A 20,206-nucleotide genomic window follows, 5' to 3' on the forward strand; every position below is an offset into this window, starting at 1 on the left:
GCAACCGAGGGCTACTTTTGCGTAATGATTGACGCGGCGGGCTACTATTTACTCCTGCCGTTTACCCGTGTCACACTGAATTTCCGCTTTGATATTCATGGCACTGGGCAGGACTGGACATCATGTTATATGTTTCTATAGCAGTCAGTGGGAAGCCTGGCATTGTATGATATCAACTAGTGCGCTGTACTTAGGTATTCAACTTGACACTGCAATTCTTAGTGAGTGTTCCAGATGTGCATTAAATTAAGCGTGTTTTGTGTTTGTTTTTGATGAAGCTCATGTCCGAAAAGGCTGATTCACAACGATAAGTTGAAACATAGACGCTTGCAACCTTCATAGCTGCTGCGCATACACCACTGTACTTTTCCGTATCAACAATGCACCAAAGTTTGCTGCAGACTGAGGTGGGGTCATTTTGCAGTGTTACAATTTCAATCTCCAACTGTTCAGCATCCAGAAATGACAAGATTTCATTATACCGGACACCAGTAACGATTACAGAAAGTTAGAAACATGGTATATTAAACTGCGTCGAGTGTAACAGAAACAAGCTCTGTCAAAAGATGCAATACGTAATGGGTATACAAATATTGAAAATCTGCTAGTACTTCACGGCTATCTGACTCCGAATAGTAATATTTTTTACTACTTTGGCATTGTCCTGGTCGTCGAGCTATCGTAACGGAACCCCCCACCATTTCAAGAAGACCGTGAACGGCATTCCGTCAGGTCGCTTTTATAGGCAATGCGCCGTATTTTGAATTTCTGGTGATTCTATCACAAACATCTATATATTACTAATTGTTAGGGCGGTTTTTTTTTGACATGTCAAAATTTGTCAAAATTTTCTCAAAATAGTAGCGTTAGGTCAAAATTTGTCAAAATTGTTCATAAAGTCAAAAAAATTTTGACGTCTTTATTTCGTTTGTATCGTAGATTTTGCACTGTCGGTGAACGTATCATTTGATATTTTACAGCTTGCAGCCTACTTTATAGGCCTACTGTTGTAAACGGCTAATTGTCTGCTCATACTGAATCATCAACGGTCAAATAAAACAAATAGGTGGACATGGTATTATGGTCAACGTACCGCAATATCCTAACTGGAACATCATTCTTATATTGAGTAGCGCATGATGAAAAATTGTAATAGATAACATTGTCAGAATGAAGCAACATGGTGTTTCACCAGTAGTGTATGCACAACTTAGGTGTTGTCAGCCAACAGCTGCTGCTGTTGAACGTCCTTGGCAAGTAAGGACATGCACTTTTTACCCACGAATATAGGAAAGTATCTCTCGTTGTACTAAAAATTTTTGAAAAATTATTTCCACCATAATACGTATTGCAACAACTGGAATTCTTCATAGGGCCAGATTTCGTTAAAATATTGTTTTTTATATGTACAAAGTTGCCTGTTTCTATGCCAAAAACGTTTTTTCAGGCCAAACTACTATATTGGGACAGCCAGTTACAACCGGAAATGTAGATAACTGGTACAATTTTGACATTATATGGGAAAACGCCTAATTTGCATACGTTAAGTCAAAATTTGGTCAAAATTCAGTTTTTTTAGGTCAAAAAAAGTCAAAATTTTGATTTTTTAGGTCAAAATTTACTTTTTTTTAGGTCAAAAAAAAAAACCGCCCTACTAATTGTAATTGAAGATATTTTCAAGTGTTTATATATGTAAGTTACATGTTAGTGTGTTTTAAACAAGAATAGCTGAATCAATCAATCTATATATTTAAAAGCTCACTGGTAATAATCTGACGAATATTGGTAAATGCTGCTATTCCACATATTTGTAGAATGGGCTCGCGGGCTACTCATCTAGTCCTCGCGGGCTACCTGGTGCCCGCGGGCACCGGGTTGGTGACCCCTGCACTAAATATTCACAAACGGAAAGCTGGTTTTACCGAGAAAATTTTTGCAACAAAGCAAGTAAAACTTTTAAGGTTGTCGAGATGCATGCCGCATGCTCGTTTAGCGTTGATTTTTTTTTATGCTGCCAGCACCATGCATGGAGTGGCCCGCAGTTGAAATGCAATAAATTTGAGTCAAAGATCTTATAATGGAGTGAAAATTACAATTTACCAAAAGGTTCACAGTGCAGAACCTACCAAGGTTCTGTTGTGAACGCGAACCTCTAAATTTCCGAGGTTCACACACAGAACGCGAACGTGAACCTCGCGTCCACACCACCCCTAGTTCGATTGTCTGCGCTCATTCATAGTGATTTATTCTCGTCGCTTGTAGAGATGCTGAACGCCTCTGTACCAATTCAAAGTGATATATTCTCATCACTTTGTGTAGAGTTGCTGAACGTTTCCCTATTATTCCAAATGATTTATTCTCCTCGCCTGTAGAGCTGTCGAACGCCACCCTACCATTTAAAAGTGATTCATTCCCGTCGCTTGTAGAGCTGGTGAACGCCTTTCTACTATTTAGGGTGATATATAGAACGTCTGTTGGATCGGAGGTTCAGTAGCTTCTACTATGTTGGTCATTGTACAATTTCACTTTGCCCATGTGAATGGTGATTCGCGTAGTCGACTTATTTTGAACGTGCATTACAGTGATAATTCTGTTGACTGGGATCAGTCAAATGGGGGAGTGTTTGCGCTTGCGCATTTCATCTGTCGATCTTCATTTTAGTAATTATTTGTAATCAAGCCTTTTCAGATAGGCTGTTCTTACCGCTATATAAAGCGTCTGCGAACCACCATTTGTTGGTTATTTACGTTGACGCAAAATTAATTGTAAATCTTACATTAGTTACGTTTATCTTGATTCTGTTACGTTCGCTGGCTGTATGTTGCTGTTGCTGTTGCTGTTGCTGTTGCTGTTGCTGTGCTAAGTGTCAGCTATCATCATCAAGTTGGGCGTGCTATTGTGTTATTAAAGTCATGGATCACGTGTATGAATTACAACGATTAGCATCCGTAGATAACCCCATAGACAGGCTTCTGTGCCGATAATCGGCAGCGCAAGATTCGGACTGCCGCGCAGAAACAAGTGTCAAACGCATGGATGAATAGGCTACCCGTCATATATAAGGACATCTCTCGCGTTCTGCTGGTGATAGACCTTTCTGTATCGTCTCTGTGAAGAACACATTTCGACAAAATTTCACTAACACCAAAACAACGACCCACAGCCAATTATAAATTGCAATAAGTCCAATGTTACTCAGCGTATAACCTCATCAAACTTGTGCATTACATGCAGGAATCTATCAAGAGCTATCACTTAACGACCCATATAGTATGCTGTAGTAACGATATGCATTTTAAGCTTGTTTCAATGTATGGAAATCGACAAGCTGCGTCTACCAAAGCTACAATATAATCGATATAGAATCTATAGAAGTGTATTTGCAATGTGCATGCTTTTGAATTTTCTGGATTTTGGGATCCAGAGGTAGGTTAGCTGGCTTTAAATTTTCGTTATAAGTACTCGAGTGTTTTCATGAGGCTCCATACATATACTCTGAAGTTTGAAATGCGGTATCGACATCCAAAAAGGTTAATAAACTCCGATCTATAGTATTGTATTAGATATGTAGTTAGATGTATGTTGATGGAGCTTTTTGTTCTTACGCTTCAGCGAAAATCTGGGCTTCCCTGAGGCGAAAGTGTTCCCAGGATTAGTAAAGACAAACAAACAAACAAACAAACAAACAAACAAACAAACTGCTTTTGGGTGTAAAGGACGTCTCTAGTTCCTCTAGTCTCTCTCCTATCTCTCATCTCTCCACATCAGTTCATCCGTCTTCAAAGATTTACTGTCGACTCTTGTAGTTAAGTTCATATTTTGTGGTATGTTGGAGACTCCGTATGCACTGAGTAGTTTTCAGTGAGGATCCTAGGTCAAATATGGAGTATAAATCAACATAGGATATATGAGACCCAACATCTCACAATTCTGAGGAATCTCCAGTCCATAATCTCAATTTGGTACGAAGAACGTAGTTAGACGGATGATTTGTCTTCTGCAGTACACTGACGCTATCCACGCGAAAAAATACCAGACGAAATATCTAACATCCGGGAGGAATCCATTCAGATTAAAACAGCAGCAATATTCGTTCGAAGTGACGGGGAAGTACAATTGCGAGGCAGCTATTCCAAGAGAAATTGTACTTTGCACGGACACAAGTTTATGAAGACCGATAGTCGCCCTGGAAACGTCAGTCTCTTGGGACTAGGAAATTATGAAAAGTCGGTGGCATGATTTCAAAGTGTCAGTTGAGCTTACGCGGTAAACTACCATAAACTCAGCGCAGGGAGCTTATACGAACCGCATTGCGTTATTGTACGTACGATTGCAGCAGTGTGGTGGTTGATCACGATGATCTTTCAAGATCTATCATAAGATTAAGGATGGGATTTTGGATCATGCAGAAGGCAGAATTCGTATGTAGAAATCTGTACTATACCGTCCATTATTTTTCCAACAGCATTTTAGAGATTTCCCAGAACCGCCGTGCTCCCGCATTGCATCATTTCGAGATTTTTCGATGTCTGAGTGGAATAGAATAGCGATTCATTAATTAAATTTGATCGACTGTTACTTATTCACAAGGGAACTCGTGATGTCTGTTAAACGTGAGGGATCTAAAAATGCTAACGTAGCATAGATTGGTTTCGATCACTTCGATTTGTATCGGTACGTATATAGTCTTTCTGTATCACTTTGGATTGAGTTGTTTGAAGAGTTGATTCAACCGAATTTCACTTTATGTAGCTTCGTGATATCTGGCGTTGATCTGTTAACAAAAGGCGTCCCATGCATTTGTAGGTAGCTGGAAACCGATCAATACAAATTGAAAGCCTTGGATGTAATCAGTGCGCATCATGCTCACCGTTGCGACACTTTAAACAAAACAGTTTTGCACATAGTAATCTTCCCATGGGATGATTTTCTAATGGTAAGAAGTGGCGGGGACCGTTAAAAAGCTCCACGATTAGGGATGCCTTACCGCGCGGCACTTTCTGCGCACAATGGAGTTGGGTTCGCGAAGATTGTGCGGCGTTGCAAGTAAATCAATATTCCCCCGAAATAGGGTTTTGCTCGCAAATTCCACTGCTTATCGAATGTGCAAAATAGCTTACAATCGATCTTACTGAAAGCTGAGTATGTCGATTAAACACAATGCGCACACGCTCCCATCTCAAACTCTGTAGTTGATAGCGTGATGCGTTTGGTTTTAGATACACAATGTAAGACAGTGCAGTACTAGAGTGATAGGGCAATTTCAGCAGAGAACATGGACATCGTATAAGGAGCTGAACGGTCAAGAGTTTGTTTTTTTAATTTTTCAAGTGTAAATGTCATTATCTTATGAAGTTGGCTACGTCAAATCGATATTTTAGGTAGTCTCAACACAGCTATACCAAAAGTTACATTTTGATTGACACGTCATATTGCGCTACAGCACGCATGAAAACTGGAATGTTTTGTCCTGTAATTTGAATAAAACTCGAATCGCACGTACAAGGTTTTAAAACATTGGTTTTTCGATGGTCATGACTGTATACTGTTTTGAGGAGATTGACAAGAACAATCCGTACGGGGCATCCTCGTAATGATCCTCAATATATAGGTTTACGAACAACGCTGGCGTCAGACCATATGAATATATTGTCAATACCTGTTCACGACTTGCGCATAATTATGAGATCGTCATGCGATTGAAACGGGTCTGGCATGGTTCGAATCTAAGTTATAATAATTTCCATTAAAGAGGTTATACAATAATCGTCTCTGCCAGTGAATAGTATAAGATTCTATAACCGTCTCATTGCATAGAGTTCATCTCGGCATAAAAGTCCGGCATCTATAGATTCGCTCAAATAAACCATGCAGTCAGTTATTGCCTAAGATAAATTCATCCCAGCGACTGCCATCGTAAATGGGCAACTCCGAGAATTTAATATTAAACGGCGACAATCGAATTATTATTTTCCGCTCGCACCCATATGTCGCATCTCGAAGGTGCTTGTTGACTGGTATTGGCTGGAATCTTTTACGCAAATACTGAATTTTCCCTCTTGATGTATTCGAGTCCGAGTCCGTTTGCTTATGCAGAGTTATGCCCATTCTCTCGAATATACGCATTCTCTCGGTTACCCGAAATGTAGTGGCGTAGCTTCCGTATTCGATACAGTTGGGTAAACCTATAGAATGATATGAATGATATGAATTTATAATATCTTGTGTATAAAACTACACCCTTGACTAAAGCTTGTGTACTTTCGCATTTATCACACGTACGTAACATATCACATTGCAATATTTCTGTTCAACAGAGTACCCAACTTGGAATGCTGTATGACCTGTATTAAAAAAACATCTGCTTTTATACTTTTATTCAAGAAATATTTTCACGTGACAAAATTACTCGAGCATGCATATTTATCCTTGAAATATAATCGATACTGACAAAATCTATAAGTTTAGAATGTAAGTATTTATAGCTATAGTTTATGTGCGCTAATTGTTGCAGTAGAAGTATAATAATGATAGAAAACCCTTGATCAAATGTGCGGGCGTACAATGGTGTACTACATACCAGTGATTTTGACCCGTTTTCTAAAAAAACATGATGGCGAGTTTATTTGTGTTTCCGTAGAGGTCGGTAATTCAGGAAGCATAAAAAAGAGATATATGGCCTGGTGCAAATTACGGTCCACGTCGAAACACATTGAATGCCAAAACAACAACAGCATTAGGTTTCTCGAATCGTGATTAATACAGAAGCTTTCGACAAAGTTCATGGCCGCATAAGTAATAAGTGTCCAATGCAGGTACTTCGTAAGTAATCCGTCGTTGATATTGATTTGTGTAGTTCTCGACCACATCGTTTACGACCTTCGTAAATCTAATCGGAGTTATAAAATGCTTAGCGTAGATGACCTGAGGTGATGTGTGCATCATATTGCAAACGTAATAACATTGTCAATTTTGACATTCAATGACATAATTCATTAACTCTGATATATTGAGTTCGAACTACAGTCGCCAGATTAATCCATCTTCAAAATTCCCCCTTATGGTGATCCAGTGCTGGTTATTTTGTACTTGAGCTACGAATCCGATTCTGATTCTGTATACTGGAAATCATGTCGCATATAGCCTATGCTAGATGTAGAATTATATATCACACAATATCAACTATTTACACTGTACTGATGTGAACTGTGTGATTTTAAATAATATCTGGAATCCGACATTTTCGGTTGTAAACTTCACGCTGACACTTTTCGCCAATCAATGAATGGAGGATCAATGGTTTAGAAAAGTGTGAGAAATTCTCGTCCTATGAAGCTGCCTGATATGTTGGTATATGCTTTACTCCGACGCTATACTATACGTGAGACCTCTGTATGGAGAATAGACACTGTGTTTTGCGTCTATCAGCTGTTCTAGCATTAAAGCTGTACTATCGAGTGAACAACTGTACATGAAATGCGTTAATCAGAACAACACCAGTCTTCAAGTGGCTTTAGTTATCACGAGTAGAGACGTTACCTTTAGAAAGTTTGGGTGAGATTTTCTGACAATATCGAGGGTAGATTTTGGAGTAATAGTTGTCAATTCGAGTAGTACTGCTCTTTTTGGGGTCGATGCCTTGAAATAACTAAACTTCGGAGTCGGAGTAAAGAAAATTTTCTTACTAATTTTAGCAACATTTTCGGCACGTCGAATTATTACTTTATTTCTTCAGCTGGGCGAATAAATTTTGTGTCCTTTCATCTTTTTAAGGCTACTGAAAAAAACTCAATGTACCAATCCGTGCACGTCGATAGGAGGTCCTAGCTTACCGCAAATTCAAAATTCGGTTGTCCAAGAACGGAAGCAAGACTGGGGATCCAGCCGAAGTCTACCGGGGTCCGCAATTTAGCCTGTTTGTTCGTTAACAATAATGTAGATTCTAAAAGGAAATGACACCTGTGCTCCTCGGATTTCCGAGCATTACCTCACATTCGTACAATATTCGGCAATTCAGTTTTGATAAGCCCATTCTTACGGAACAAAGATCGTTTCATCAATGTCGCTTCGTTGATAGTCGTCATCTTTACGACGGCGTACCGCGTACCCATTCACGCTAGTGATATTCACCGACGAGAGAAACGCTGGAGAACCGTTCTGCTAATGTGATGGGATCCTTGTCGATATTGTGCGTAGCGCTTGCGTAAAAAATCGGGCCGATAGACATTGACAGATTGAACTAACATGACTGGATATATATGACTTGATATAATGCATAAGTCATTACTAATATGTTAACCTGGGCGATAAATGTCTCGATGGGGAAGTCCAAAAGGAATATGCTTCTTCAAAAAGCCGTGAGCTATGGGCAATTGCGCATACACCATGTTATTCGGCTTGCTGTGGGCAATGGGCCATTAGGCATACAACATGCGTTATTTACGACCACTATCGCCTCATGGCATTGATTGTGTTTCTACAACAATTTCAAAGTTCAATGCGAGAAAGTTTTGTAGTGTCATTGCAGAGGTAGGCCTACAGGCTTATGGTAGTGAGTTAAAATAGTTCCAGTCAGAAATGGAAAAGATTCAGCGAGTGATATGACTGATGAATTAGCTAGCGATATTTATTTCGAGAATATTGAAATTGATTTGTATATTTGTCGACTATGGTATTTAAAATTCGACATTAGTTTTCAACTCACTACCTAATGTAAAAATATGGAAACCCTCGTCCTTTCTTTGAACACGCGGTGTGTCGATGCATTAAGATTGTATTTTCAAATGATTCGAGACTCTTGTTAGGTTGTGTGCAATTCTGTCTCGCGCATGAGAAGGTATTTGAGCGTTTGTGTGTTTCACGTTGAGTTCATAGCTAGGACAATTTTTTTGACATGTCAAAAAAGTCAAAATTTTGTCAAAATTGTAGCGTTCGGGCAAAAAATGTCAAAATTGTTCACAAAATTAAAAATATTTTGCAACCTGCATTTCGTTTTTATCGTAGATGTTTGCTCTGTGGGGGAACTTATCATTGATATTTTACAGCTTGTAACCCAATATATTGCCTACCGTTGTAGATGGTCCATCGTCTGCTCATTGTGAATCATAAACGGTCAAATGAGAAAAATAGGTTGGCATGGTGTTATGCTCAACGTACCGCAATATCCTAACTGAAGCAAGTCTGCGTGGGCATTGGTTTTTATATCAACAAGCGCATGATGAAAAATTGTGATGTAGACAAATTTGCCAGAATGAAGCAACATGGTGTGTCACCAGCCATGTGGGCTTGCTGTACACACAACTTCAGTGTTGCCAGCCAACAACTGTTGAACGTTCTTTTTCCATTCTTGGCAAGCTACTTAATAAGGACAGACACTATCTACCCGAGAATGCAAGAAAGTATACTTCGTTGTACTACAACAAAAAATTAATTAGTTCTACCATAATGCGTGATGTAACTACTGGAATTCTTCATAGGTCCGGGTTTAGTTAAAATAAAGGGTTTTTCAGGTCAAAAATGTTTGATCAGGCTTAACTACTTCGTAATGACAGACAGTTCCAACCAGAATTGAAGATAAGTAGTAAAATTTTTGGATTTTGTGGGAAAACACCTTACCACATACGTGAGGTCAAAATCAAGTTGTTTTAGGGTCGAAAAAGTCAGAATTTAGATTTTTTAGGTCAAAATGTTTCGTTTTTTAGGTAAAAAAATCGCCCTAGTCATAACGAATCATTTAATCGCCAAATCACACAGCGTGGGCCGCCCTCGTAATCATAAGACCATCAAACTGTTATTTGATATCACTGTAGTCACTACATGTCTGTCGTTCCCAAGATCCCCATACCGCTTTGTCTGAACGCTCAATCAAGTCCCGCGGGGCGCACTTACTTTTGAAAACAAGTCTGTAATGACCGACCCTTTATCTGATATGAAACTGATAATGTTGTGTAGTACATAACTCAAGTATCGAATTTGTTTTCCTTTCACAATCGTATTCAATATTCAGTGTGGACCTACAATGCGCCCGCTTTTCCTAAAATATCTGAAAGCAGGCACTATGAAACTCGTGTCCTCTTGATAGTCGAATGTGAGTATAGGAATCGTTGATTCATAAAAAAGTACCGACCAGTTTACACAGTTTGCACTGAAGTTCACTGCAAACGGTAACGCATGAAGAAACGATAATACGCGAACTCAGTATTAAGTGACTGTTTTTATGTCTCTTGTGACTAATTGCATGTTTTCGTTTGATTACATCAGAATAATGGTATGCCTTAACCACTGAGGGACCGGACGTCCCCATCCTGTATAACTCGTACTATAACCGGATATAATACATTGGCATATCAGTTTCAAATTTGACTGCTTATAGGAAATACAATACTCAAGATGCCTATTAAGCTTGCGGTAAGTTCACCATGCTATTTTGTCTCGGTAGTTTAGCTAATGATGCAACCCGTCAATTAGTATTCCCCGGGTAGTTCGTCTGATTTGGCAACGAGTCGAAATTCTCGATATCGCCAGTCAACAGCTGATGCTTAAGCTTGTTGTCATGCAACACTTTGTTGTTGTTATGTTTACAAATGAGCTGATGAAGATGGTTATCGCTTCATGGCTACGTCACAGTGAGATAATGACTGATTACAGAGTCACAGTTGCTTAGCATGAAAACAGGATCATGTTCCGGTCCATTCAATTAGAAGATCTGAAAATTGAATATCATTGTGGATCCAGTGTTCACATTTATTCATGAATTTAAATCCATCATGGATCTTCAAATTCGTTGTATTCTGACAAATCGAATCCTATAGCTTTACTATTCCTATCATTAACGTTACATACTATTGATGCGTCTTTCTTCTGGAGAATTGACCGTTTGTCGTATCTTGCTACGTTTTCGCAAATATATTTTCGCATATACGTGTGTGTAAAATTACGCAGGTAACATGTTCTCAATTCCCACACCTTTCGCAATGGTAGTGGGGTGGTGGACAATCGTCATCCTGTGGTATTTGGTAACATATGCAGCAGTGCATTTGGAGTGTGGAGATCCACAAATTTCTTCACGTATGATTTGATTACACAGATCCATCTACGTCTTGTAGTTTCGGAAAAATCCTTGCCTGGCTGTGTTTCATGCTTTCAGAGTACAGCAATCAGTCATGCTATCATCATTCACAACATTGGTTAATTTTAGGCATGGTAGGCATGGCGTTTCACTATAAATTTATATCGTCTCACATTAGGACGAGCATGCAGCAGCGTCAACGGTATTGATTTCAGACACACGCTCGTAATTACTACAAGATCAACTTGAGACCAGTAGTAGTCTAGCCCGAAGCAGATATCGTTCGATGCAGTGGTTCTCAACCTTTTGACCTCGCGGACCGGTAAAACTTCAAAACAAATCTCGCGGACCGGTGAACCTTCGAAAACTCAAATGCTCCCTAAAATTAATTACGACAATTTTAATGTAGTATTGGAAACTCCATTTATTGATGCCTTTTTGATACTAGATAGTTATGCTTGGTTCTATTGAAGTTTCTGCAAGGCGAAGTTAGCGAAGTCCTGTTAAAGACAAACTTGATTGTGATTGTTCGGTGTCCCTTGAAAGAAATGTGAATTTGCAATAGGCTTTATTATACTGTCAAGAGTTGATCAATTGAAGTTTGTTCACAAGATTTCGTAGCTTTCACATATAACTTGTCCGAAACGAGTTACAGGTTATACTTTCTGATCGTTTTTTTATAACACTTGTACCATCGTGACGAACGCCAAAAGTAGACGGTCAACTCCTTATTGCGACGCCATGCAAAAAATACGTTACACGCTTCTGAATATAACTAAAAAATTGATGTACATTTCTCTAATCTAATCAATGGACAAGCACCCATCTTCTTGCATTTTCTGATGGACATATACAATTCTAACACATCTGGCGGGCCGGCAGGAGACTTGTCACCGTCCGGCGGTTGAGAACCACTGGTTTGATAGACTGCGGGAAGTATCGGGGAAAACAGTCAAGCGGCGTCATCCAACTAGCATCTGACACGCTCTTGACAGTGTCTGACAAGTGTTCGATGTCATCACATAACATATCTAGAATAACTTAAACACAAGATAAAAACATGCTATGGATACTTGCGTTTACGTATTTATTCGTTGAAATTGTCAACGTGAGCCAAACGCCTCTGAAAAGCATTATTACATATTGAAATGTGTATAAGTGAATTTACAGGGTAATGTCAGTGAGGAATGCATACTTTTGGGAGTGTAGTATGTGCTGCACTAATCGTCTGAGATCCGTACCCATAAGCCCGGAATTGTGAGCCGTTCCGAATTCCGAATCGAATCCAGTTTCCAAAGAAACAGATCGATCCTGGCTGTTGTGACTGAAAGTTCGAGGTTTTTGTACATCCCCGATGTACGAAAAATCTATACTCACCGTCCGAATCCTGGAAGCATATCATTCATATAACACAGCTCTATCTTGTTTATCGGCCATGTGGTGCGTTTTTTTTCAAGATCCTAATTCCTATTTGCAACCTTCAGCGTCACAGTATCTCAGGAAATCTTCGATGCGAGGAGACTTATGAATACAGATGCACTAAATGATGTTAACACCGTACAAATTTCTTCCCGTCTGCAATAGACGTTTGGCGATCATAGAAATTATTCCACTCCCTGGTGAATTGACGCTGTTTCACGAATAACGTGACTATGTTTCTCTAAATTTGGCGTGAGATTCGCTACATGTCTAAGGTTGGGTTAGATCATGGTAGCCACTAGTCAGGTTGCATGTGGAAACCAAGAGGAAGTTTTTTTTTACATAGAGGTAGTTTGTAACCATGTAAATATACTTAAAAGTAAAAGTAAAAGTAAAAGGAAAAGTAAATATGTTTATGCTTTTTATGATACGCAGGTAAGCGTAATAATCAACTCAACATTGCCGCTGTACCAAAATCGCAAATATACTTACAATATTGTGAATATGTTTGGGCGGCATTCGCTATCACAAGTTGCCGCGAAAAAGTTTGTTTCGAATTGCGACGAGCTGTTTACAGATACACGTCCAACATGTGTAATCTCGTGCTAGTTTTCAAGCTTCCTAAACTGTCCAGGCGAGTTTATTTATGAGCATAAAAATTCAATGGTTTCATTTGGGAGTGCGTATCTCAGGCGATAGACCGCGGCAACTTGCGAAATTGCATAATATTGAGTCCGAGACGAACGCAGAATGGCTAATGACGGTAAATAGGTTAAATGCGGAGATATCCCGAGAAATACAATCCTCCAGTGGTAGACTTAACATACCTGATCCGAAGCTGAAGTGGATATTACGGCTTATAAGGATAACCCGATAAAGTCCGTGGCGATGATATTTGATGTGAAAGCTTACCACTTCCGGTCTTCTTGCTTGTCCTTGATCTCTATACACATGCTCAGACCCAGTAAGGATATTTGCTACGTTGCATATCGGTAGCAGCTTCAACTTTATCACACTTCATGATATCATGTTTCAAAACCATACTTTCGAGTTTAATGCACTCTCTCGGTCCATCCGCAGCTTAACGGTATGCCCCGTCTAGCACTGTTGCTAGAAGGTAAAAACCACACACAAGATGATTTATTGGCCTTCGAGTGTTTGGTATAATAACGCATGATGGACTTCCACAAAACGCCACTGACAGGACACAAAGTGGCGACAAAGGATGGCCCTTACGTGGTTTCTATACGTCCGCTTCTCACGCTTGCCTATTGGAATATTGATGTTCCCGTATGATTTTTTGCAATCCTTTAAAAGCATAAAATGTATCACGAACTCTTCGGACCCACTTGTAATTAAGACATGCTCGAAAATTCCTGTCCCGTTATGGATATAATTCTTACGAATGCAATCTATTTGATGTTATCCACAATGTGTACCCCATAATTATACATTCTTATGGTCACAAAAGCTTCATTTGGCACTTGCCTTCTGCCTGCGGCGCGATATTCCATTAGAGTTTAATGAGAGTAAACGGTTTAAATCGACTTAGCCATTGATTCTAAAGAGTATACCCAAAGAACAGTCTTTAGTATCCATCGATCTGGAATGTATACCTCAATCAAACGGATGTGTAGGTCTAATTCGTTGTGAACCTTCTAATACGAAAGTCAGCGTCTGATCAGTAAGTACCGGATTAAAGGGTTGCTTTGTTTATCATATTATTCATGAGATGGTAGTTTTGGAGCGATTGATTTTTGATGTTTTCGCTCGTGTTTTTCGCACGTACTTCGCGAGGGCTTTAAATGTTTGAAAATGAATTTTGTCACTTTTCATGCAGATTAATGACTCGAGGTGATCCGTCGCGCCTACTGGCGATAGGAAAATCATAATGATTGACGTTGGACAAATAATATTGCTGGCATCGTAAGAGAATTTACTTTGAAAAGGCAACTCAGAATAATCGATTGCAGGGAGGTATTTTTCCCGACGTAATTCGTTTAACGCGCCCAGAGCGCGCTGAAATCGACACGGTTCTGATGACGAAATTGTATTGGGTATGAAAATTGCGCACGACATGGCCAATATACATCTTTGCTTGCGTAGTCAGCACAGTGTTCTCATAGATCACCGATCTACACGTAGATCACTAACCCATAGTCCACACGTGGAATAGCGTAACATACACTCTCCAGGTAGCGTAAAATACTCATTCAGGGCATAGCCATATGACTAATTTAGGGTCGGTCGGATTATGGTAGGATATTTTGAGTTTATCAGTCCTAATGTGTGTACTGATCTTGATTGGATGTGCTGGTTGTTTTATTAGCCAGGGGATTTCGGACTATAATAGGTTGTCGAGAACAATTCTGAATTGTAAAAAGGACATATTCATTACAGCCAATTTTCATTCCTATTATCTAATTCTAATGCACGATTACACTGTTAACGTCGCTAAGACGTCACTATAGGTAGGGTTGCCATATTTTTGTGAAGCAAATTCCGGGCACTCTTTAGCGCCCACTAGCGGATTTTAAAATGAGGTGTAACACATTGACCGTCAATATGACGTCACATTAGCAAAGCATTGTCCATCGACTATATACACGATACAGGAATGAAGTGGAGCATAGGTCATGAATTGGGCCATCTGTAATTTGAGCTCTGGTGACTGCTACTTGCTAGGGTTTGCAATAGATTCCTCCACGGGCCGGATGAAATCATCTTGCGGGCCGTGTCTGGCCTGTCAGGATTGTGTTTGACAGCCCTGCTATACAGTTAGGTCGGTGCGGCTATCTGTTTATGTGTTTTAATCAGGTCCGAAACAACAATCCCATCCCCCCCCCTTTCCGCCCAAAAAGCACTGATCTTGGGCCCACCATAGGGTAGTCGATGTAACTTGTTGGGCACTTACTATATGCATTTGGCTGTTAAATTTTATGTATGAATTCTGTCAATAATATTGATTCTTCGATATATTAGGCTACTATAGAATGCACCAGCAGGTTGCACATCCGGTGATCTCCAACCTTTTATGCTCGCAATCTCGCAATCATTTATGCTCGCCCTACTTGAAAATGTTCTGTGGCAAAGCTCAAAACTTGATAAGCTGATTACTAAAAAAATTCAGCCGGCCCAAACTTACTCACGGCCTAGGAAACTGATTACGTCCAACATCTTCGCGATCTCCAGATAAAGGCGGACGACCCCAAGATTTGGAACCACTGTCTGTGATTGAAGCATCCAATCGGCCTAAACCAACTCTAGGAATATACCGTTAGCTTATAATTACGATTACAATCGCACTTATTTCAGTAAATGATGGTTATTTATATTTATTTTGATTGCATTTTTTGACGAGGGTGGTGCCTGCAGCCCATACTAATATCATTATACGTTGCATTAACTCACGCGCGGTGCGAAGAACAATTTTGAATAGCATAAATCTGCTTGAAAATAATATTGCTTATGTTTATTTACGAAAAACTTTTGAGCCTGCTTCAAGCCTTCAAAATTCCGGACATTTAGGCATATTTTAGAAATTCCTCCCGGACGCAGATTTTTCAGTGAAATTCCGGACGTATGGCAACCCTACTATAGGACATAGCTGAACATCACACGCTTGTACATAATATATACATATTCTTGGTAAAAATTCAACCTCGTAATACGGGAACGAGACACGATTTAGTCTGCTGAGATCACTGTTCCTTAGTCTGCATTGTCTGAGTTTTATTACGATACGGACCTCTCGGTCTGTCCATATCACGTGTTGTTACTCCAAGGTTAATTATTGTTATTAAATAGTTCAACATGTAATCGAGCTTATTCGCCATTTGGTATAATCGTATAGCTCAATGAATTCCGCACGTTCTCCTGGACACACAAGTGTTTATTTGTCATGTTGCGGCGAATTTCCGCATCAGTTCATGGCATGATAACTAAAGTAGGCTATATGTTACGTGTTGCAAGGGTTCTTAAGTACCATTCGGTGCGACCCAAACAAATTTGTTCCGAAGACCCCCAATCCAAGCAATCTGTGATTATGTAATTTCGTGAAAAATATCATGCGGTTAAATATCAATTAAGTCTGGTCGTGCCAAATGGTATTTTATTGCAAGTAGCATGCAACTAGTTCCTCGTTGTCGCACTCTTATGCTCTTGTTAACTGATAAAAATGTTAGGGAATGAAAAATGGAAACTTGACACATGAAACGTAGAAACGGACCAACGTTTTTATTTACCCTGATGAGAACTGTATATCGGACCCTCGCTGAGAGCACAACAAATCATTTTGACTTTCAAGTTTAGATAGGGAAAGTGGTCAAATATTTCTGTATTAGTTGGCCTACATCCTCTATTTTCTCCTCGGATGATTTGTGTGTATTTTCGACGTTGACTTTCTTTATCGGATGTTTTCTTCAGCAACCAGTTTTTCTACATTATCCGTAAATAAATATATACAGCTGGAAAGCCCTTAACCCTACTAATTCAATAGTTGATGAGCAATGTCTTAACCTCACGAGCCTTGCGCTACATTCAACAATTGGAATGATCGAATCTCATTGGGAATCCAAGCGCCGTTTTATTAATATAACCTGTTTTGGCACTGTATAGTGCAGTATTACTTTGACTTTTGATAAGTATTTTATTACACCGATCTGATGATTTTATTCAAGATAAATGTAAAATATTGCCCGACCAAAATTGAATGGTATCGCGACCCGCTATTTGACAGCCAGTGTGCCAATGAATTGTTGGTTTGTTTTGGGGTATTCATGGTGTTTGTCGACTACTATGGACATTTACACCAGGCCGACATTCGTAATTGCATTCGTTCTCCGTAACTGCCGACTGCACGGCCCACCTCTGGGCTTTTTGTAAGGCACCGCTGACGCGGATGAGGTGGCGAGGAGGAGCCTAGGTAAACCTCCAACACTTAGGTATCGGAATTCGGAACTCGACCTCGGTCGGACTCGAACCCGCACCCATTGGTGTTGCAGCCGCGGATTATACCACTGCGCTATCTCGCCTGCCAATGAATTGTTTTAGCTCTCGTGCGCTTGCGTACTGAAATGGGTGGCGATTTAGAACACAGCGTATCCACACCAGTGTTGGGATGACTCGAGTCACCTTTTTCGTATGACTTGACTTGACTCGAGTCACTTTGCTAAAATGACTTGACTTGACTTGACTCGGCGTATCAAAAATGTGGATTGACTCGTGACTCGGAGCAAGATTCACGAGTCAATTTCAAGTCATCAAGTAATCGGTGTCGATAAAAATCCCTGTATCTTGCATATGGTCGGACTGTTCGCTAAATGCTGGTGTAACCCGTGAGAGCGACCAATCTTTCAGTGATCATGCGCTTTACTGAACCTCCATTGTTCTCTCACAAATAAATTGACCGCGAATGAAGTTATCGAAACTTACAGATTACGTTGTCGTAAACTAGTACAGTAAAGTACTTTAATAGCAAAATGTATATTTCTATTCTCTGTTCTTTCCTTAATCAAACCTCTTACTTTATTAAAATTGAATTCAAATATAGTTGATAAAGCCTCAACTATCAGCGTAGGCTTGAATTGTATCATATCAATTAGTAAATAGGTAATGTATTGCATCTTATCAATTCATTTCGCTATTCTCTATTTTGGCTGGTAACTATAAACTGAGGCTGTGCAATTACTTACGTAGTTTAGCAGTTCTACGTATATGTGAGCGATACAGGGCCTTCTTACGTGTATATTTGACTCTATATTCGCTCATTGGTTTAGAATCAATGACCACTCAATCTGTATTTCAGACAGCTAGCAAAATGCAATGACGTAACCATGCCTCATACTTTAAAAAGGCAACATGACTTGAATTGTGACTTGACTCGTGACTTGATTGACTTGACTCGACTTGACTCGAGTCACCTCCAAAAATCGAGTGACTTGACTTGACTCGAGTCACTTTCGAAAATCGAGTGACTTGACTTGACTCGAGTCAAAATGTGCAATGACTCGAGATGACTCGTGATTCGAAGGTAGTGACTTGATCCCAACACTGATCCACACATCAATCAATGACGCCGCATTCCACAATCTGAAAATTGCCCGCCTTACCAATGAAATCCAAACGAGAGCTAATTCATGACCGAATGAATCAAATCGCGAGTTATAAACCGATGGACAAATTGTCAGTGCCTATTGTTTCATACCGTTTTGTTCATATCGTACAGAGTATGTACAAAATTAACGAATGGCTATACGAGTCCGACCGAGGTCGACTCCATAATTCCTACCTAAGTGTTCGATGGAGGTTTATCTAGGCTCCTCCACGCCATCTCATCCGTGTAAGCGGTGTCTTACAAAAGCCTAGAAGTTGGCCGTGCTACAAGTCGGCAGCTACGGAATAAAAATGAAGAACATTGGCCTGGTGTAAATCACCATAGTAGTTTACAAACAACACAAATACCACAATCAAACAAGGAATGAATGAATGAATACATTAGATTTTGACCCCCCGCATTCTCAGTGTCATCTCATATACGTGGATCGGCATTCTTTGCGTGAGGATGTGTTTAGCATGAAGATTGCAAAGGCGGTTTTCAGAAAAAATATAATTCTAGTTACTGCTTGCCGATTCGCCGACGCACAAACTCTTCCCGTCGAGTACCAGTGCTGTTATCAATTCAGGCGCTATTCCGCACGCCCGTACCGCGCGCTTTGTGCTCCCAGTTGAAATACTAATATTGCCAGGGAATCGGAATTGCAGTTTCGTAAACGCTTTATCTTATCTTGCATGAATATTTCATGAAAATCTGCGCGTCACGGTCGCGTGGCTTCGGCATTTCAATCATCGTTTGGAAATGGCGCGGACACCGTAGATCGCGCCTAAATTTGTTCGCAGCTCCGTAATTAATTATTGGCGCCGAATAGGGCTGTTAGTCGTGATTTAACAGTTTTTTTAATGACTTTCGTAAATGTGAATGGTTTTGACATCTTCGCCACACGCTTAACAAACAAAAGGATCTACATACTTCTGTATCGAAATGGCGTGATTACAAATTACGTATTATGAAAGCGTCTCGAATCAATCACGCATAAAATGTCGGCAGTAGATTGAGCGCATTGACGGGTCACAGATCACTATACTGGTATAACAAAAAGACATGGATAATTACAAAATGCCCAAATATTCAGAAATCCACCTCAGGTGGGTTGCCCCTATACTTGCACTTATTACGTGGTCCATTCTGATTATGTTGTTAGACAACTTCCACTTCTGCTTAACAGTTTTTAAGGCAGAACTAACTTACTTTTTAGATTTTGGATTTTGTAAACTGCAAAGTACCTTTGGGCGATGTTTCCATCACCTTTACGAATGCCACTGGCATAGCAATTTGTCAAAATAGCCCCTTTACATATACTAAAATAACGGGATTTGTAAATTACATCTATTTTTAGCGGTATGAATCATTTTGAATCGCGAAGGTGCACACTGCAATTTCATAAATGGTCGCACCGGGCTACGTGTTGCCAGGTATGCGACCTCTTGACCAAATCTATCTTTGGAAATACTTGAGTACTTTTAAGACAATCTTCATCTTCTACTTCTAGCAGTAGTTTTGATATGTCTTGAAAATCGCTAGCTGTGCTGGTGCTGTACCAATGTCTATAAGACTGCTGACATTGGTTACAGACAAATAATTGTGGAAACGGCACCAGTGCT

General features: G+C 39.8%; 1 protein-coding gene across 5 annotated transcripts in view; it reads left to right on the forward strand.

The window, feature by feature from the left end:
- Nucleotides 1-9,622: 9,622 nt before the first annotated feature.
- The window catches only part of LOC145456857 (sodium channel protein type 4 subunit alpha B-like), a 109,360-nt gene continuing 98,776 nt past the window's right edge, over nucleotides 9,623-20,206 (forward strand). For 2 of the 5 annotated variants that reach the window (XM_080334989.1, XM_080334990.1), the window contains exon 1: nucleotides 9,632-10,407. In XM_080334989.1, the coding sequence (XP_080191115.1) occupies nucleotides 10,390-10,407 (18 nt within the window). In that variant the 5' untranslated portion in view covers nucleotides 9,632-10,389. Of the gene's footprint in view, nucleotides 10,408-20,206 lie in introns of all 5 variants that reach the window. The other 3 variants (XM_080334987.1, XM_080334985.1, XM_080334988.1) reach the window with 3 other exon arrangements.

The sequence above is a fragment of the Botryllus schlosseri genome, chromosome 15 (assembly GCF_051294905.1).
Source record: "Botryllus schlosseri isolate E-star chromosome 15, Bs_hap1, whole genome shotgun sequence".
NCBI lineage: Eukaryota > Metazoa > Chordata > Ascidiacea > Stolidobranchia > Styelidae > Botryllus > Botryllus schlosseri.